This window comes from Dreissena polymorpha, chromosome 6 (genome assembly GCF_020536995.1).
Source record: "Dreissena polymorpha isolate Duluth1 chromosome 6, UMN_Dpol_1.0, whole genome shotgun sequence".
NCBI lineage: Eukaryota > Metazoa > Mollusca > Bivalvia > Myida > Dreissenidae > Dreissena > Dreissena polymorpha.
The window spans coordinates 33,055,770-33,076,289 of NC_068360.1; the positions used below are offsets into that span (position 1 = coordinate 33,055,770).

General features: G+C 35.7%; 1 protein-coding gene across 1 annotated transcript; it reads right to left on the bottom strand.

The window, feature by feature from the left end:
* Positions 1-207: 207 nt before the first annotated feature.
* On the bottom strand, positions 208-20,260 carry LOC127834760 (uncharacterized). The gene is made up of 8 exons (XM_052360794.1): positions 20,211-20,260; positions 19,097-19,387; positions 4,520-4,591; positions 3,645-3,916; positions 3,276-3,490; positions 2,171-2,357; positions 1,639-1,836; positions 208-641 (listed from the first exon to the last, which is right to left on the bottom strand). The coding sequence occupies exons 1-8, from the start codon at positions 20,258-20,260 to the stop codon at positions 397-399; spliced, it is 1,530 nt and encodes a 509-aa protein (XP_052216754.1). The 3' UTR covers positions 208-396.
* Positions 20,261-20,520: the final 260 nt, after the last annotated feature.

A 20,520-nucleotide genomic window follows, 5' to 3' on the forward strand; every position in this document is an offset into this window, starting at 1 on the left:
CGCAAAGATCTTTAATACGCGAAAAGAACTCAATAAAAATCGATACGAACCGATGTAAAAATAATATTCGTAACTTGATTTTGTAATTCTTAATGGTACGACAAGATTTTAAAATAAATACGTAACGGACTTGAAAATAATTCGTAATTACGAAAATACGACCCTTATCTGGAGCTCTGTATATTCACCATCAATGATGCCACAATCATAAAGTATAAACGAATAGACAACCGGCATGTTTGGAATTGTCATGAAGCATATTAGAATTAACATCAGTCATAATGTAAATATTCACCACGAATGATTTTTACCGAAATACCGTTCCATATATACCCATGAAAAGGAATATAACACAATTTCCTAATGAGTCATGATGTATTAAACTATCTTGGGAAATTATTCCGCTTGAAATGTCTGGCTATTGATGAGCAGTTCGGAGTAATGTTGCACAACATCTTCAACTTCGCGTGGCACTTCAGCCAGCGTCAACACCAGGGCACATGTGTTAACCCGAAGCGTGTCCCCAAATTCCACATCAATAACTTTATGGAAGCCCACTGCCGGCATTGTCGCTGATCCCGTCAGCCACATCAGCACGTCATTCGGCTGTAGCTTAACCCCGTTGACAGATGCAGTTGATCCTGAAATATAAATAAAATTGCGTTTTGTACAATAATTGTTTCCCAGTTGTGTGTGTGTACATGCGTAAACGAGCGCTTACTTCGTTTTGGAATTAGCTATAATTATATATCAACAACATAGCATAAAACATATAGAATGTCGGCAATATGATTCTTAAACTTGGACGAATTCATTTAATCTATCATAAATGTTTCACACCAAAAGTCCATTATGCTTTATTTAAATCCCTTCATTGTAATGCTGTAGGTAAAATTGACTTCTTTCTACCACATAACAGTTAAAAATTGTTTATTTTGGTGGCCGTTTCTAATTTTGGCGGACATTTTTGGTCTGTAAACAGTATTAGATTGTGTCATTCAATTTAACATAGATATGTAGCAAGTTTAAGCTTTATGTAATAAACATAAGTCCGGCAACGATTATACAAATCCCGACAAATCAATAAGACTGGCTATACTAAATTGTAATGCTGTGCCTCGTATTGTCATACAGTTTAGCAGTATTGCAAAATTTTATAGAAATGACTTAAGCACGTACAGGGCAGAATCCCCTGGTATTTTGCATGTAAAACATTGACACATTAACATACTTAAATAATTATATAAATTAATATGGGTGCTCTATTGCATTTCAAGGCCTGAAATGAATGAAATTATGTGCTATTGCAATGATAACCAATTAATGCAAGCACTCGCGCTTATAATGATACTGTTAGTTGCAACAATATATCTTTTAGTTGCCACAATATATATATATATATATATATATATATATATATATATATATATATATATATATATATATATATATATATATATATATATTGCAATACGATTTCTATGCAGAGAAATATATAACAAAACGTTTTGCGCGACAAACCCCCTTGTTAAGATTTTTCGTTGTAAGTTAATATTTGGACACACTGTGTCAGTCATCCCATGTGTTCATAATGTTACATAATACGTATGATCTACGCTGTAAACGTTTATTATCTACCTTTGGTAGCTCGGAGGAACGTCAGAAAACCTTGAGCTGTCTGCTGATCAGTTTCTGCATGATTCCCAGTCCGATATCGGAAATGCAAAAGCAAGCGAACTGCTTCTACAGTCACCGGTTTTGTTCGGCCGCTGAATATGCAGTAGCTATCATCAGGCCTCAAACGCAGCAACTCAAGGACCTGATGAGTCTTCAGTCCTATGAATATATTTAAAAACATTGATCAGCAATGTGTTGAACTTGATACGATTTACTAAATCAAAAAGTTACAAATCAACGAGCTATTTTTCACAGCGGGGAGCACAGCCTCTGGCTGGGACCTCCGGCAAAAGATGGCGCTATTCTTCTTTACTACTTAGTAATTTCGCACGAAGAGGAATTTCAATGGATGCAGAAGGGTCAAATATGGGAAGGATAAAGTAAAAGGTTAAGCAGTTTTTTCAAAATAGGTGAAAGTGTCATTGTTTGTATGACTTATTTTAAAGAGTTCGGCATTAATTCAATTAGCAGTAGGCTGAAAGACATATCTTACCATCGACAAACTGGTCAAGCTCAACCCGACTGCTCTCAACCAGGTTATTGACTAGGGCACCAACCAGGGCTGGTATGAAGCTCTTGTTGAAGCTGGTGGATGGGATTAGAAACCCAGCAGTACAAGCTTCATCAAACATCTGTTGGAAGAGTGTTTGTGCTGCAGCGTCACTATTGGCCTCCTTCATCTGAAAGTTCATACGATCGACATTACACGGTGCTTCCATTCTTTACTTACATTATTGTAACTACACATGGACGTTTTCAACTAAACAATTACAACCGTGCCACCCGGCAGCGCAGCGGTAAATACATCCAAAACTAGAACATGGACACTCCTGCTCAAACCGACCAAATAGAACAGAAATGAGACAAATTCACAAACAGAATAATGCTTGGCAGTTAACCTCCAAACAATTAAATCTTCGGAAGGAGACCTATGTCCGGTTTCGAGCCTATCCTTGACCGTTCTGATAGCATAGGCGGCCCTGCAGTGGGAGCCACACTACCATATCCTGACTGTTATAAGGCATGCAGTTATATAACTATTTACTATATCGTCACAATTTCAGACATCCTTCTGCAACCATCACATGCAAAGTAGCATAACAAATATACAACCGTATACACAAGAAAGCAAAAAAGACACAACCGATCAAGAAAACTAACAAACAAATAGGCAAGAAAAAATTGACACAAGTGTCCAAACCAAGGTGTCTATAGGATGGGACATTAACCCTTTTTATGCTGAATTATCAATTTGATTGCATGAACATGACTTTAATAAAATTTATGAATACTTTATGATGTACATCTTAAAGCAGAATGACAACTCTCATCAGACTCTTCATTTATTTTGAAGATAATTATGTAGAAACGTAAGCAATAAAGAGTGCTCGACTATTGTCAGTGCTTGATAGTATTATATGTGTCAACAAGGGGACTTAATTCTGTCCAAAATGCCATCTGGTCTTAATTATCTATTAAATTGTGATAATTATGGTAACAAGTAGGTATGAAAGCTGTATGTTGATGAGAACGAAAATATATCAGAGTTTGTAAAACTTTAATATTTTGTTTAACATTGTGTATATAACAAAACTGACCTGTTCTATCAGCTGAGCAAGGTGCTCTGGCAGATCCCCCTCACTCACTACACTACGGTCACGGTCCAGGATGTAGTCGGTCACTATATCCGAGAAAATCGGCAGACCGGGACCGTCCTGTAAGACGGACAGTGCTACTAACTGCCCAAGATAGTAGAATGTCCGCTTACGTTGTTCAATGAAATTCTTCTGGAAGGCCAGACGTCCCGGTCGTCCTGAAATATAAAAAAATGCATCAATTGCAAATCATAGCCAAGTTTTTATAGAAATTATACAATGTCATACATTTTCTAGGTTGAACGCATGTTTAAAAAAGACATCTCTAAATGGAAATGTTTTTCAAACCTAACGGCAGATGTTAACTCTTACCAGTTATAAATGTCGAATGAGACACCTGGTACAGAAAAAGTGTCCAAAATTCTCTTCTCAACCCTCCCAGGTCGATGCCTTGTTCTCCCAGGAAGCGGATGTGCAGGGGGCTGTGTAGGTCCTCCTGTGAAACTCTTATATACTGGAGAGCATCCCGCAGCACAAAATTCCTGCGAACCTCCAGTGTCAGTGGATCTTCATCTGTCTGTCTGATGCATGTCCTCGCTTGCTCGCGCAGCATCTGCGTGAGTTCTTCAGATGTTGTCACAGGTCTGAAAGAAGCAAATGAAAATTAGAACAAATGGGTTCTCTAGATTTTTAAAGTTGGCGTATGCTCATAAAGTATGGGTATATACCTAGATCAGACAGCACCATAGTTCTGATCAGGGGTTAATGTATTCGATTATTTATGGCTTCTGAATTAGTGTTTACTTCTTCTGGTAATAATAGAAAGCATAATTATTATGCAAGTTGCACAATTTATTTGGATATCTGAGTAAGTGCATCATAAGGTATCATTCGTTTTGCCCATGTTTAGGGCTTTATGATTCAAACAATATTTATAACGTGTATCTAAACTTAATTTAATATAAATTAATGCTGCCAAAAATAAACATTGAAATAATATCAATCATTCAGATTTGGTATTGCTTCTGTCGTATTAATGCAGTGCAGTTAAAGATTCTCCTATGAATGTCAAATTCTTGCAGTGCGGCAGCGTCTTTCCTGTATGGTGTTATCTCCACATTCATTTCAATTTGGTTGAGGTTAGGAGGTAGATTGGTCGAAGCTACTGATAGTTTGCCACTCTTCTATATAAATAGGAATTCATGCTAAAATCCCTTTAGTTTATTGAACATTTCAACTATAGTTACCCTGAACTTGTTGACGTTCTTATTTCAGGTACCTCAGTGTCTCCATATTCGTCTTCTGGTTGAGAAACATCCCTTAAATGAAAGGAAAAAATAAAACACAGCAAAATACTGTTTTTACTCTATTGGCGAGTTCACTGTAGCATAATTGTATTATTTATCTAAAAATACGGTACCAGGTTTTTAAAACAATGGTTACAATGTTATTTCATAGTTAACCCTCACGGATGGTTTGTTAAAGAATTAATGGACAAGATGATGTAAATGTTAATTGATACGGTGCTTTCATATTCTCTATAAGGCTAGTACACACAATAATCCGAAATTGTGAGTATATCTAGATTCTAAATTTAATTCATTTTAAGCAGAAATAAACCACTTAATATGCATATGTCTACAAAATTCAAATAACAGAGGACTTCGTTTTCTTAGGGTATTACTTTGCTCTAACAGGTTCAGTTTTAGCGCGACATTAAGCTAGTTTGAAGTGGAGAAAGACACATGCTGCAGGTAGTCATCTGATATCATTTATTGAAAATTAATCCCAATCCGATATCCAAATATAACCCTACGTCCCTCCCGGAGTCTTTCTTTCAATGAAAATCTGATCGTCGTCACCGGAGTATGTTCATACATAGAGAGAAACAGTTGTTCACAAAGCAATCTCGGACACGGGGGACCCCCTTCCTCTTGGGCACGAAATTTCACCCAATGGCCGGAAAAAAGTTAAAAAAAACACATTTTTTTATCGTAAAAAACAACAACAACATTTACCTAGTCACATCTATCAACGTCCTTGTGGAGACCCGGAACTGAACTGTCGGCGTCCCTGCGTCGACAAAACCCTGTAGACTGAACAGTCTGGTGCTGTTGTGTTGCCTGTTGTATAGAAATGTATACACTGAGAGTCAAAAGTAAATTGATCAAAAAACCCAAGCTTTCTTTAATTAAAACTATCTTTAAGTGAAATTGAACTATGCGTGAGGTGATCCAAAATTAAATGAGGACTACGCCTATATTGTATTATCACTACAAATAAACGTTTTTACAATGGAAATAAACATTTTGCAACGTAATTTAATACTTACAGACTAAGCTTATGATGCAAATTCTACACAGTATTTACACATTATTTGAGACGTATAATAAGCGTTACTAAAGCAACATCAGGACGTCAAGATGGGGAGCGTCTTTTGATAAGTTTTATATAAAATACAATATCGCCTATTTGAAAGCGGATGAAACAACTTAAAAAGTTACATGCGACCTCTATGACGTTACCGACAACATGTGCTAAAATAACAGTCTGAATTCGGCACTACTTGGTAACACAACAAGTTGCCAGGTGTTATTTAGATTGCCTAAAATTTCGCTTTTTAATGCTAGTCGGTGTGTTGTATGAACTATGCATCAATATACAACATAACACACCTATTGTGTTTGAACCTCATCGAAATTGTACTGTAACATAGCAGCGGGGAATGGATCGCTTCAAACTAATTTTATCAGTATTATTTAAATATCTGGAGTCTGACTCCCAACTATTGGCCTTTTTCTATCATGATGTTTGACAATGTCTAAAATATTATCAATTTATTGTTCAAACTAGTTCGAATAGAATCAGGTTAGTCGGAAAATATTAATTTAATAAGCTGCAGTACGGTAGCCTCAGTAGACATGTTAATACAGTGTCATGACGTCGTCCTGCTTTTACGCCCCCCCCCCCCCCCCCCCCCCCCCCGCGTTCCCGTACATGTACCATACCATGTATGTATATTTCAAGATTCATGCATTTTTACATGTCTATCAAGTATAATTAGACCGTAAAATAAGTGACCTGCTGCATTCGAGCGGCTGCATTTGATTGTAGCGGTCTTGACGTTGCCGTCGGCGTGACAGCCGTTGGTTGTTGCTGTTCTGCTGCGTCTGTCGTCTAAAGAAAAATAAGTATATGTTCCGTAGTTACAAAGAGGTTAAATTTTAGATTAACAAGTATCTAGACACGCCTCGTGTTCGCCCATTTTCACCAAGGAATAATTAATCAATTTCCCTTGGAAAATACACATTTAGATCAAATAAAGTCCATGTACATATTGTGTGTGTGTGTGTGTGTGTGTGTGTGTGTGTGTGTGTGTGTGTGTGTGTGTGTGTGTGTGTGTGTGTGTGTGTGTGTGTGTGTGTGTGTGTGTGTGTGTGTGTGTGTGTGTGTGTGTGTGTGTGCGCGCGCGCGCGCGCGCGTGCGTGCGTGTGTGTGTGTGTGCGCGTGCGTGCGTCTCAAACTTCAAGATAATTCAAGGGCCTTGCTACTGGTCACTCATCATTGAAAATTAGGTTTTATAGAATTTAACCAATAGCGCTTAATAATTGTTATCGTGGACATCTCATGAAACTCAAAGTTGAGATGCCATACTCAGTCTTTACTATGTATTTTAATTTTATGTATTTCGCTTTAATAAGGCAATATTAACATTTAAAAATATATTTAAAGAATTCATATTACATCAGCTCGCAATATTAACTCCTCGACCAATAATACTTAAAAAAAATCTTTTTAACCATGTGGGTAACAATATATTTGGAATTTCTGTTCAAATTCGTATGTTTCCACAAAGATCTAATTAAAATTATGAATGTATGCAGATTGAACGATTTATAGGAATGGACTATTATTTTAAAAAAAAAGATATTATTTGGTATTGAGCATGGTTTACCTCTGAAGGTTCGTCTACCCGGAGGAAAAAACTGACTCCATCCTCTATTCGGTCTTCGGCTTCAATCGGGGTGGTTGCCACTGGCGAAGACGAAGCGCCCAACGTAGGCGAGGTGTCCATGTCCGGAATGCGGCTGGTGCCCATCGACGGCTCAGTCCTGTCACCTGGCCACATGGTCGCGTTCTGTTGTTTAAAAGAAAAAAGACAATGTGCAGTGCATGTCCATCCTAATATTGATAAAACGGCCGTATGTATGTTATGCTGATATTTATGCTTACCTCTGCCGATATAATGTATGTCTCTGGCAAAACCCATAGACGGGCGAACTCTGCTCCTCGGTTGCTGCTTCTTATCGCACCAAGTGTTGTACTGGCATCCAAAGGCAACAACTTATTGCCCCGTTTCCCCTCTACTAAGTCGAAGGCAATCCCGTTCAGTACAGGGAACAGCTCTGTTGCCTTCCTCTTCAGGTCGTCATACGTTGTGGCCAACGGCAAAATGACAGTGCACTCAGATCGCCTCCCTAAAGTAATTAAAACGTCTAACAATATAACGTCACTTAAACATGATATGCTTCACAAATAAATGCCGCTGAAGAAGACCGAGAGGTCGAAAGCTACGGCGAATTTAATCAAAGAGTTTTAATTTATAAACGGCTAGAAGCGACTTCGTTTTATAATATATATATTATATACATATATTATATATTATTTATTTATATTTATATTTATCAGGTCAGTAGTGTTTATGTCAAACAATGTATGGGGCTATTAGGGATCAGCTGTCAAGCCAACAATTTATCTACAAATGAATCAATTTTAACATAACAGACAATTTCATACGAACAAATACGCAAAACAGACAATTTCATAAGAAAAAATACTCTTTTTACAGTTCAATGACGTCATCTATAGAACATTTCATAATTTTAGCGGTATTTCAATTCAATCACATGTATTGCACAGAAAGTCAAGAACAATGATAATTTTATTTCTCGACCGTTCAAGATTTAAATGCCTCGCAATTATTTTTTTGTAAGTCTCATGTGATATATTTCAAAATGATGGGCAGTAATCTGTAATTCTTTTCTTTATACGCCCTACTCTGGTCAGGCATGTTACATTACATGTGATAACTTAGTTGTATAACATGACGGTTTGCTTTTGTGAAATAAGCTTACCCAAGCCCTTGGCTAAGAGCTTGCCCATGTCAATCCCAGCAGTAGACCTGTAATCTGGTCTGTCAAGGGCCGTAAATCGGACTTTGATTGTTGTTGTCCGCCTTCTGTCGCCAACATTGACCCGGTTTATTATTCCCCTCCTTCGTCGAATGGTTTCTGTTGGGGTGGTTCTCGCGTAGTACGCAAGAGTTGGCAGTCTCGACACCAGCTCCTCGCCGTGTCGTAACGCCGTTACATCGTCTGCAAATGCTGTCGTCTCGGCCATGGCTGCGTTGATATGTCGTCTAAATATGTCCGCTTTAAATAATCGATTATAAAGCATGAAAATCAACTTTCAAACAACATATTTATTTAGAAAATATTTTTTTGTTAATTAGACATCACTTAAGTCATTGATATTGTCGTTTTAAATGATAGTACGTGATTAATGTTTTTCATACTCGTTAAATTCATTGGTAAACAAATAACAACCAGCTGAAGTCTGACATAAATTGTACCCGGGTATTTGAAATTATCACATGTCTTATGGTAGATTTGGATATATGGAGCTTTAAGTATATTTAAATTCGCAGAATGATCCATACATGTAAGTAAATAACAGTTAACATATGAACGCGAAGTATGAAGAGGTTGCGTTGTGTGCTTTTACAAAATCAGATTACAATAATGAACATCGAAAACAGAAACGAATCAACATTTACCGGCATTTCTCGGTGTGTTCGGAATCCGGAACTCATCTAAATCCGAATCAACGGAGTTTGCCATCTCGCTTTCCACTGAAGAATTGAAAATTTAAATTGAACGAACATCCGAAGGTTAGCAACTTTGCATATTTTGAGGAACAATAACTCATTTTTGTTATACATGTTACCAATAGAAGATAGAAGTATTTAGCACGCGTAGTTTTATCATGATGTCATTTTCCACATGCCTGTCAAGTGGTCTTGTTCAGACTTTTAAAACGATTTTACTTCTAGAGAAAGGCAAGTCAGTCATTCTTTGATATTTTTTGTTCTAAAAAGTACTTTCTGTAATGCATGCTATCTTTTTTGATACGTTAAAACGTAGTACGATTCCTTTTACCAAAATATGAACCATTCTCTGCACTCATGAACTTCAAATTATGTCACTCTAAATGAGATACTAATAGACTGATCGTAATGACATCGATGATTTCGAAGAATTTGTATGTCTTACAAGTACACTATACATGACATGCAGGCATCCTTCGTTTAATTTATATATGAGCCGCGTTCAGAGAAAATTGGGCTTAATGCATGTGCGTAAAGTGTCATCCCTGATTAGCCTGTGCAGTCTGCGCTTGTATGATATTTTTAGTTTCAATAAAGTCAATCCTTACAGAAAATCTAATTTAGGCGGACAATGTCGTACCTTATAAGGCTGTGTGGACTGCACATGGTAATCTGGGATAACATTTTACGCACATGCATTAAGCCCAGTTTTCTCAGAACAAGGCTCATATATTTATTATAACTTTTATGATGAATTATTCCTTAAAAGGCAAAGTCATACGGAAAAACTTTATTTAAACTTTACGGATATAAAATACGGAAAAATCATGGTTATTATAATATATCATTCCTTCACTCAACTGAATAATATATCTTTGAATAGCTGTCAATTTTGTAGTTTTAATTTGAAATGATCTTACAGAGTATATTATATATTACGATTTTGTAGTGACTGTGATGTTTTATTGATAGCAAACACAATGTACCCATATCCGTTTTTTTCATCATTTAAAGTTTAAAGTTTCAATTGGTTGAAAACTATAAGTTGGTTTGTTAACTACTTTTAAAATAAAAATGTTTCCTAAATTGACAATGGGCGTATAAACAACAAATAACGTCATTTTCTGCAATTTCTTATACCTTAAGAATTGTCAAACTGTTCAATAAAGATACATGTTTGGCCAATTTCAATAAACAACATCAGTGTGACAATCGCTCCGTGTTGCGAGTAAAAATTGGTTATGCACTTTTTTTATTGTCGAACTTAAACATTATTGGAAAACGATCTAGTATATCAACGGACTATTAATAAAGAAATCTATATTGATAGATCTTAATGTATATTCAAAAACTTAAATTATTGTTTGCGTGATGCGGGTATGAATAAGCCAATCAAACATAATTATTTCGTTAAAATTGGTTACGCACGTAATTTCAATTTCAATCGTAATTGTGAAATGTTTACGGATATAGCCGAGATACATTAATGCATTAAATTGTGTGTGCGTAAACGATTTTTTTGTAAGAATTATAGCTTACCTTCAAACTCTAATCCAAATTCAATGTCGAATATAACAGAAAACAAGATATAACATGTAACGCGTTATTATCACGCAAACTTTCGCCAATAGGTTTCCAATCAGATGGGTGAACAAGTGTGTCTTAATTGGTATCGAGAAAATTGTACTGACTAATTGGATAGAACCACTGCATTTATAGTGTCGAATTATGAGCTATAACAACAGCATGTCATGAATGTTCGTGGATAATTATCTGCACCCTTTTTCTTCAGGAGGTCGCGAAGCCCCTTTCCTACCAACAGGCTCCTGTCAACAGTAGATTATTGTAAAAACAACATGCCATCGATTTGTTAGTTGTCACCAAAGCAATAATGGTAACTGTTTAAAATAGTTAATAAATAAATAGATGAATGAATAAATAAATAAAAAGAAGTTTGCTCTATCTGATGATTGGGGACCTTTCATTTTCAAGAATCACGAGAAAACAGTTTTACATGTAATACACGTTTATTCTCAACATAATTTAAAAATGCATACTTTGTATTTTAATCTGTATACAAGCAGGGGTGGCGAAATCAAATGTCCGAGTTGCCCGAGTCGTACATTTGCGTGCCTGGGCAACTGATTTTTTTTAATTCAGTTGTCCGTGGACAACAAGTTTTTTAAAAGTTGGGTCCAGGTATACAAAAAAAATATATTATATTAAAGCCGTAATTAAGTTTTACAAAACCGGATGTTGACAAGTGATTACATCGTCAGTGCTATTTGCGGAGCAATCAAGCTAAAATACGAGCACTCTCCTGCGCAGTGATCTCCCTTATTCTATAAGAGACCAGGAGCATGCCGCATTTTAAACATTCAGCCCAACTGTTAGACAGTGTACAGACTGGTTTCTATATTTTTACAATCAGAGGGAAATACAAAGTATTAAAGTAAGATAATCAAAACACGGTCTACCTTGTTATTTAAGGCGACTTTAATTGTAAAAATGGAACATTTAGTTTTTTTAAATCTTCAACAACGAATCAGAAACCCAAAGCTTTGAGCAGTCAACCTCCCAAAAAAACTAAGAAAGATTATGATAAAAAATATGATCTAAGTAAACGCACCAGAACTTTTCAAGAAACTTGGCTCACAGATTTTCAATGGTTACCAGGTGATGATAATCAAACTACCAGTAGCGGCGCAGAGCCTCAGTCTGATGAGGTCGACATATTGAACTAGTTTAATTTGTTAAGATTACGATGTCATGTTAAAAACATGTTTTAATAACACTAGCTTTGCAAGATTAATTTTTAGAAAGTCTTTATATTGTTTATAATATACTGCTATCATGAATGTACTATTGTAATACAACTATAAACAAAACTAGCAAATCATATTCATTTTGGTATATTCCACATTGTTTTACATTTATTAATAAATGCTTTTATAATTTATATAAACATTAACGGACAAGTGTACTTCAGCAACGGACAAGTCAAATTTCCTAAATGGTTGTCCGTGGACAAGTATAGTTTTTTGAGATTTCGCCACCCCTGACAAGTATGTGATAAAATACTGCAGAAATCTGCGATTGTCTCCATCAATATCCTTGTACTGAAGACAAGCGACCGAAAACTAACGGGTTACGGACATAAGCCGTCTGGGACATTAGCCCCTTCAAAAGTGTGCACTAGGACGTTAGCCCCCAGGTGTTTTTAAACGTTCATAACTTATTTTAAAGGAAGTATTTTTATTCCATTTTCATTTCATATGTAAATACATACAATTATTATAAAATGTTGAAGTCTTATATATATTTTTTGCAATATATAGCTTGTACAACACGTATTTTTTTGTGTTTTTTACGATTTCTTTACTGTTTTAATTTTTTGCAATAGTATTATGATCTTGAATAATTGCCCCCCCCCCCCAAATAAAAAAAACACTCTTTGATGCCTTTTTTTAAATAGATTATAAGTAATTACATGTGCTTACACATACAGCCATTAATAAAGGTGTGAATGCATAATGATGTTAAATGCATAATCATTTTTCAACAAACACCAATACAAGACAAGACAGTTTATTTCAATCCAATAAGGCATTTAAGCCCACGAGGACATATATACAATACAAGTATTGGCGAACAGTGCATACAAGAATACAAAAATTTAACAAAAGTTGCAGTTGTATGTTTCCAACATTTGGAGAAGATCGCTTTAAGAACAATATTTCAAAAACATACATGCAAGATATTTATGGAACGTATTCTAAGCATTTAGCCAATAATACAAACTATAATACAATACAACTATAATACAATATGTTCTCATCTCATCTTAGAGTTTTATTTTAATTAATAAATTCGGGTAGTAAGGCTGCCTTTATTTACTTTAGTCTTGTAACGATCACTTCTGCTTCTGCTGAATACGGTGAAGGGCCAGTTACGGCGTAGTACACCGGGGAGTGCGCCTAGTCAAAATGGAGGGCAGCTTTAAAGCCCTCAACTGTCTCTGCGTGGACCACTCTACTGTCTAGGTGGTTCCACTCTAACACGGTTTTCACAAAGAATGAGTTTTTAAATTGACTACTATTTGAGTTTTTCACTACAAAGCCTCTGTCATTATTTATTACTTGTTTATCTATTATATTGGATGTAACACAGTCACTATATTGTTTCGCCTTAATTTGCCTTTTGACCCTTGCTGGTTTCAAGTAATCGGATGCTGGTATAGCTGGCACCAGCCCCTCGGCCACTTTGTAGAGCTTCACTAGACGGTTGATTTTACGCCGTTCTTCTAGAGGTGGTAATTCTAGATGTTTTAACATGTTGGTAACGCTGCCTGCCGTTCTTGATTTGTAGTCTCCCGTTATGAAACGGGCAGCTTGTTTTTGCACTTGTTCAATTTTGTCAATGTCACGAATTAACTGGATGATATTCTATTAATAAAGTAGAAAACATAGAAATTGGCTTTTAAAAATGTAGCATATATTTATCCTAATTTGTTTCGTGCTATCAAATATCATCATATAACCATGATAGCGTGTTGTTTAAAGAAGCCTTTTGAGGCTGTATTCGAAACATACACGACGATTTCACACACAATGACAACAGAGTACTCATATATACACATTAACATAAATATGCTATATTACACCACTTTTTCCTGCATTTAAGGTTTCTTTACATCTGCCTCTTCACATGTGCATCTACCGGATATGTTTATAATTTAGTTCGATTTTACTATTACGAAAAACAAGTAAAACAACCAATCGCAGAGAAATCTTTAATTACAAAGAGATAATAAAGTTTAATCATTCAGCTTGTATGAATTAAATATCTATCACTGATGGTATTTTATCATCTATAGAATAACATTAAGAGTGCCATAGATATATATGCCTTACCGAAACCAAAATGTCAGACTTATATCATTGGCAACTGCTATCACTAACATCTGGACTAAACTTAACACTATATATTCACTTGTCGTATATTTGTCTTACCGAAAGACAAATGTTGTGGAAACTAGAGTTATAATGACACGTTATAATACATTAATTGTAAGATCTTAAAATACCTTATGCTTTAACGAGTAAGACATTATGGATGTTTTTGTCATATTTATTCATATGATAGAACGGTTACATGGTATGATATTAGCATAAACATCAGAATCAATTCTGCATTTAACAATTTCAAATTAGGTCACTAAAATACTAGTTGTACAGAGCAAATCTATTATAGCCTTGTAACTATAATAATACAAAGGGGCTTAAGGCAACATGTCATATCTATTTATCGTAATACAAAAAGCATGTACAGCGAGCAATGTGCTCGTATTTCACTAAAATACATTACAGTTGTAAATAGCAAACACTAGCATAGTCTGGTTAGACTTAACACTTAAAACGTCATTAAGGCCTCATATCATACTTTATTTTCCCATATTACAAAATGTATGTAAAAGTAACCAACAAACATGCAAACATAGTTTGCGTATGGTTTCTGTATTATACCAAGGAACATGCATCATACATCAGATATATTACTGTTTCTGCAGAAACACATATAAAACACATAGAAAACATGAAATATAAACAATTCAAGTACAAATAAACACATAGAAAGCATGTATTTACAGTATCGCAAGGAACACACATTATACATAAGTCAGCCAGACTGCTATCAATTTGGCAGGGAAGACAATAGATACGTTCAACCTTGGATATTCGGCACCAATAATAAAATAGTAAACTGTAATACCAATTAACCTCATAATGTACTTGAATTAGTTGATGCAACACATATAGTACAGATTATGTAATACTATTGTTTTTTATCCAGTTGCTAAAATCTTTAATAACTTTTTCTTAATTTTTAATCACTCTTAAAATAACACAATTTCACAGTAGAACATGATTATTTATACATATTAATTAAGTGCTCTGTTACTAAAAATCTTATAAAAGATATGTCAATCTGATATTTTTAGCATCTTCTACCTTTTAATTGCATTTTATTTTTTAAAAGATGACATTTAATACCTAAGAAATATTTAAAAATGGGTAGGGGCTAACACACAAAGGGCAAAAAGTCCTATGGGCTAATGGGGCTAGCGTCCTGAGGGGCTTATGTCCTAGGGGCTAATGTCCAAGAGGGCTAATGTCCTACACTCAAGCTAACACGGTTAATATCTATAATTTGAAATCTCGTTTACATACATATTGCTTAACAAAACTAAATCATTTATTCAGAAAACTTTCAAACATCAAAAGCTAGGAGCGATAAAATTCCAGATATCAAAAGTTAATTGAAGACAATATTAAACATTACATTCATAACGTTTACTAATATTCCTGATTCTTCAGATAAAATCAGAATAGATAACACATTTTCAGCATTTTCATTTACATCCATCTGTGAATGTCTACCAGATAAGTAAGTCACACTTTGGATCGTGTTTGTTATCTTTTTTTTTCTATCTGCAATCTACATCAATTGAGTATACAAATTGGAATTAAACATTCCCATGCAAAAACAACAACTAATTCTTTTAGAAATTATGTTAAGTTAAACCTCAATAAAACGCTACAAAACTTTAATATTCAACATGTATTTACTTTTTACTAAATAAGTACGACAAATTAGTCCTTTGAGGAAACTTCATACTGGTGTTCATATGTATAACAATATACATTAGGTACATCAATCAAACACTAAGTGTATGATAGCTTACAGGTGTGAAAGCGGGAATATGATTGCAAGTTTGTATCCCCTAACCCTCTGGGGGGGGGGATGACAACTTGTTCAACCACGCAGGGCAAGATAGAGCATGCGGGACGTGGTCATCGAGGGTGGATGACGTTCTTTGAACCTCAGAAAGAACAACTGAGTAGATGAGGAAGCTACTGAAACTTAGAAAACGACGAAGCCAGAGGTGTCCTCTGTTACAACCCATTGACCACTTAGAACTGTTCAGTATACGTCATTATATGTTTAATGCCTGAGAACAAAAGGACACAGCCTGTTCAAACAAGTCAACAGCCAAACCATCCTCTGAATCCAAGGGTCTTATTCTATTAGTTAGTTCTGCCATTTGTTCATGGTCAATGGGTGTTGTAACAGAGGACATCTGTAGCTCATCGTCATTTGCTGAGGCTACAGGAGCTTCCTCATCTACTCCATAGTCCTCCTCTGAGACACTCAGTTGTTCCCCCAGAGGTTCAAAGAACATGTCATCAACCCCTCGATGACCACGTCCTGCATGCTCTATCATGCCCTGCAGATAAAGCTGGGTGGGTGTTCTGCCCCTCTCCTCACTCAGTCTGTGGCAGTTCCATCCGTCACGGAAGCGGTCTAAGGCCCGCTGAATGAGTGGAACATACACGAGGTGTAAGCACCACATGTGTACTTCCGAGCTCAGGTCCAAGCGACCCGTCTCCTCTAGATGTTGGAAGAGCTGGTGGAACACATTGGTACATGCAGAATACATGTCCCTCCAGAGCCGCTCGATCCTCTGGTTGTGGACGCTCTTCCCAGTAATGAAGGATCCACGACCAGGGCCTCGATAGGATATCATGAAGGCTCCAACTCCTGTGTTTTCCAGACCTTTATCAGATCTCACTCTGGAAGGTACACCATACTGCCTAGTACCATTTATGAAGGCTTTCGTCATCGTGGTTGCACGGTTGTTGGTGGATACTTTCAGGAAGACACACAGTCTCGAGTATCCATCAATCCCACCGTGGACGACAAAGCCCCATCTGAAGATAAATAATTGGCTTTGAAATGACAGTAATATGTAATAGCGACATTTGCATGATGCATTATAAATTGCAACATATAAACATGATAGTAATTACATATTAATTCAATAATGATTTATTATATGCCTTTTGCTGCTTCAGCGGAAATGTGTGGCTTAAAATTTTAACCACACATATCTCTCTTTACAGCACCAATAATAATTACTACCTACATGTATCTAGGAATTTATACCAGTATATAACATAGCTTTTTGCTATCAGATAAAAGGCGTATAGAAGATGTTTATTTTATATTCTATGTAAAAATAAAATATATTAATTAGGCATGTCAAATCCATAACTAGTTAACCTGTTTTGGTACATGTATTTTATTGTTAACCAATTGTCATCATTCCACGTAAATACCAGAAAAAGTAAAGAAGGATATGCAAATATACCCTGTCTACTTGATTGACTTGAATCCGTATTATCTCATCGATTAAAAAATGTTTGGTACTAATTTTCATTGATTTTGTTGGACACTTACACCATGATTTAAAATTCATTCTTTATTTTATACATTTGGAATCCTAAAAGGATTTAAATTTTGCAATACTCCACATCCAAGAGTTGAACAAGAGCTGTCAGAGGACAGTGCGCTTGACTATTCGAGTGCTTGACAGTATAACGTAAGCCATCATGGAGGAGAGGGGGGGGGGGGTATAATGAGGGTGTGTGGTAATTTAATAGATGATCTTTCAAAAATAAGGAAAAAAAATTATTATTTTTATTATTTTTCTTTTAGGGGGGGGGGGGGGGGGATTCTGGGGTGGAGCATGGGGGATGGTTTGGGTGGAGTGCATTGTGGTATGTCAGGTAAGTGTTGTTTTGTCAAAGTATGAATCAAATGTGATCATAAATAAAGAAGTTATGGCAATTTTAGCAAAATGTTCAATTATCTAAGTATAAAAGGCGCCATAATTCTGTCAAGATGCTTGATACAGTTGCCTGCTCTTGTTTATAGATTGGGATCATGTTGGTAAAGAAGTATGCAAAATATGAAAGCAATATGTCAAAGGACATAGAAAATATTTGAGGTGGTACGCAAATTATTGATCAATCTAAGTATAAAAGGGGCAATAATTCTGTCAAAATGCTTGATACAGTTGTCTGCTCTTGTTTATAGATTGGGGTCATGTTGGTAAAGAAGTATGCAAAATATAAAAGCAATATGTTAAAGGACATAGGAAATATTTGGGGTAGTACGCAAACTTTAACATTTGATGCATATTCTAAGTGGAAAAGGGGCCATAATTATGACAAAATGCTTGATAGATTTGTCTGCTATTGTTTATAGGTTGAGGGTCATGTTGGTCAAGAAGAATGCAAAATATTAAAGCAATATGTGAAGGGAGAATGAAAATATTTGAGGTAGTTCGAAAACTTTAACATTTGCAAGCGGACGCAGACGCTAACGCTCACGCCGACGCCGGGGTGAGTAGGATAGCTCCACTATATATATTTCATATATAATAGTCGAGCTAAAAATGAAGGTTTTGATGCTTCCAAGCCTGCTTTGTTGGAAGTTTGGAGAACAAAACTTGAGAATATTACTCTTAAATTTTCCTTAACAATAACCTTGCAATACTCAATATTTCTAATGGAGGACTGACTTTTTTTTAGCTGAAATAAGGCCCCATTCCCCCAGCAAAATATATATTTTTTCCCCATATTAAATACAAAATTCTCCCTTCACTTATGCAAATTGATTGCCATAGACTTCAACTTGTCAAGATGTAGAACACAGTGTTAAAATTAAATAAAATTGTAATACCTGTATAAGGTGTTTCATATAAGCAGATTGTGGCTAAGTGGTAAACAAATACTCTAATAATATTTCGTTCTATGATCTATGCCTCATTTAACCCTTTATCACTTAGATATGTATTTTGACGCATTTGTAGTCTCTTAGAAAGTTACATATAATTAAATATCTTTTTAAATGTATTCAAGTTTTAAAGGTTTCATTTCCAACCCTGAGATACTGATGAGCAGCAAACAGCATAAAACCTGAACAGACTGCGAGTTACTCGAAGGCTGTTTTGGTTTTATGCTGTTTGCACAAAGTGATTTTCTTTTTTCTTCTGAGTGGGAAATGGTTATTAAACGTTAGCTGTTTTAACCTGATTAACTTGTGGTTTCCATCAATATGCCACAATGAATTTGGTGCTGCAACCTTGTAGACCCGTCGTCTTATGGAATGACACCATCTCAAAGCCACTGCTGCGGCATCAACTCGTATTAGGCTGTCAGCAACTCTCTGCCTCTGAACTCTATGTCCTCGGCTCTGCAGCAGGCCTTGAACCATTCTCTGACCAAGGGACGGGTTCCCTTGGGTCACTTCTCGTACAAGATCATCTAATGCATTATTTGACAGCACCGAGTATGTCTGCCTCAGCTTTAGACCAAAGGATCTGAAACAAATTCAGCAGGCTTTCAGCTGGTTTTCTCACATGTGTATCATGCAAATTGCATTTGAATAATGATAGACACAATCTTCACTTTAGCATTGTTGAACAACTAGCCCAAATCTTTATGCATTAATAGAACAGATTAAAATACCCACTAGCCCGATTATTTGAATCTGGAAATTTTAATAGCCAAAATTAAATATCACTAGCCCCGGGCTGTCGGGCTTGGGGTTAGCGTCAAGACTGTAGACATATTTAACTATAACCAAAACTATTAAATTTACTTAAAACTAGTTAAACCATTTCTTTGTAAATAAATCTTGTCTAATTTATCAAAAAAGGTTCGATCTTATCCAAGTTCACCAACCAGACATGCACACAATAATTCATTGATCAATAAAAAGGGTTTAATAAGACCATTAATTATGAAATAAGTGACAAAACATTAGACTCAAACCATGGTTTAATGCACAATCACAAACTGAACTACTCAATCTGTGTCTATATCAGGGGACTCTCTGTTTTTGGGGAACAGTACCTGTACCCTCAAGCAGGTGGAAATTATGCATTATTTATCCAAATAGGGGAATTTAAACCAAAAATATAATGAAACACAAAAGTATGTTTTTAAATCTCTATTTCAAATCTATAATTATATATTTTTTACCACAAACAACTAACATGATGCAGTGACACAGGCCTTCAGATTATCTGGGAAATTTGTGAAATGAAGGGTGCTTACAGGTAATCATTATAAACTTTCTTAGGTAACAGGAGAAACTTCATGTAAATATTTCTTTCAAATTTCAAATATTATGCACTATACCTAAGCCTTCGCTTGACCGATGAGTCAGACACATGCAGAAGATCTGCCATTTGTCGTCATGTAAAGCCAGCTTCAATGAAGAATTCCAGCTGTTCTCGAGAAATTACATACACAGGACGACCTCTTGTCCTCTGTTGATTGGCAGAAAAGAACCTGACCGATGGAAACGAGGAACTAAAATCAGATAAAAAACACTTTGAACTATTAATAAGCAATGCTCCTTAATCATATGTCAGCATTCGTTCCCAATTACCTGGAACCGGACCTATTCCAATTATTGCAAATTAAGAACAATCCAAAAAGAACACAT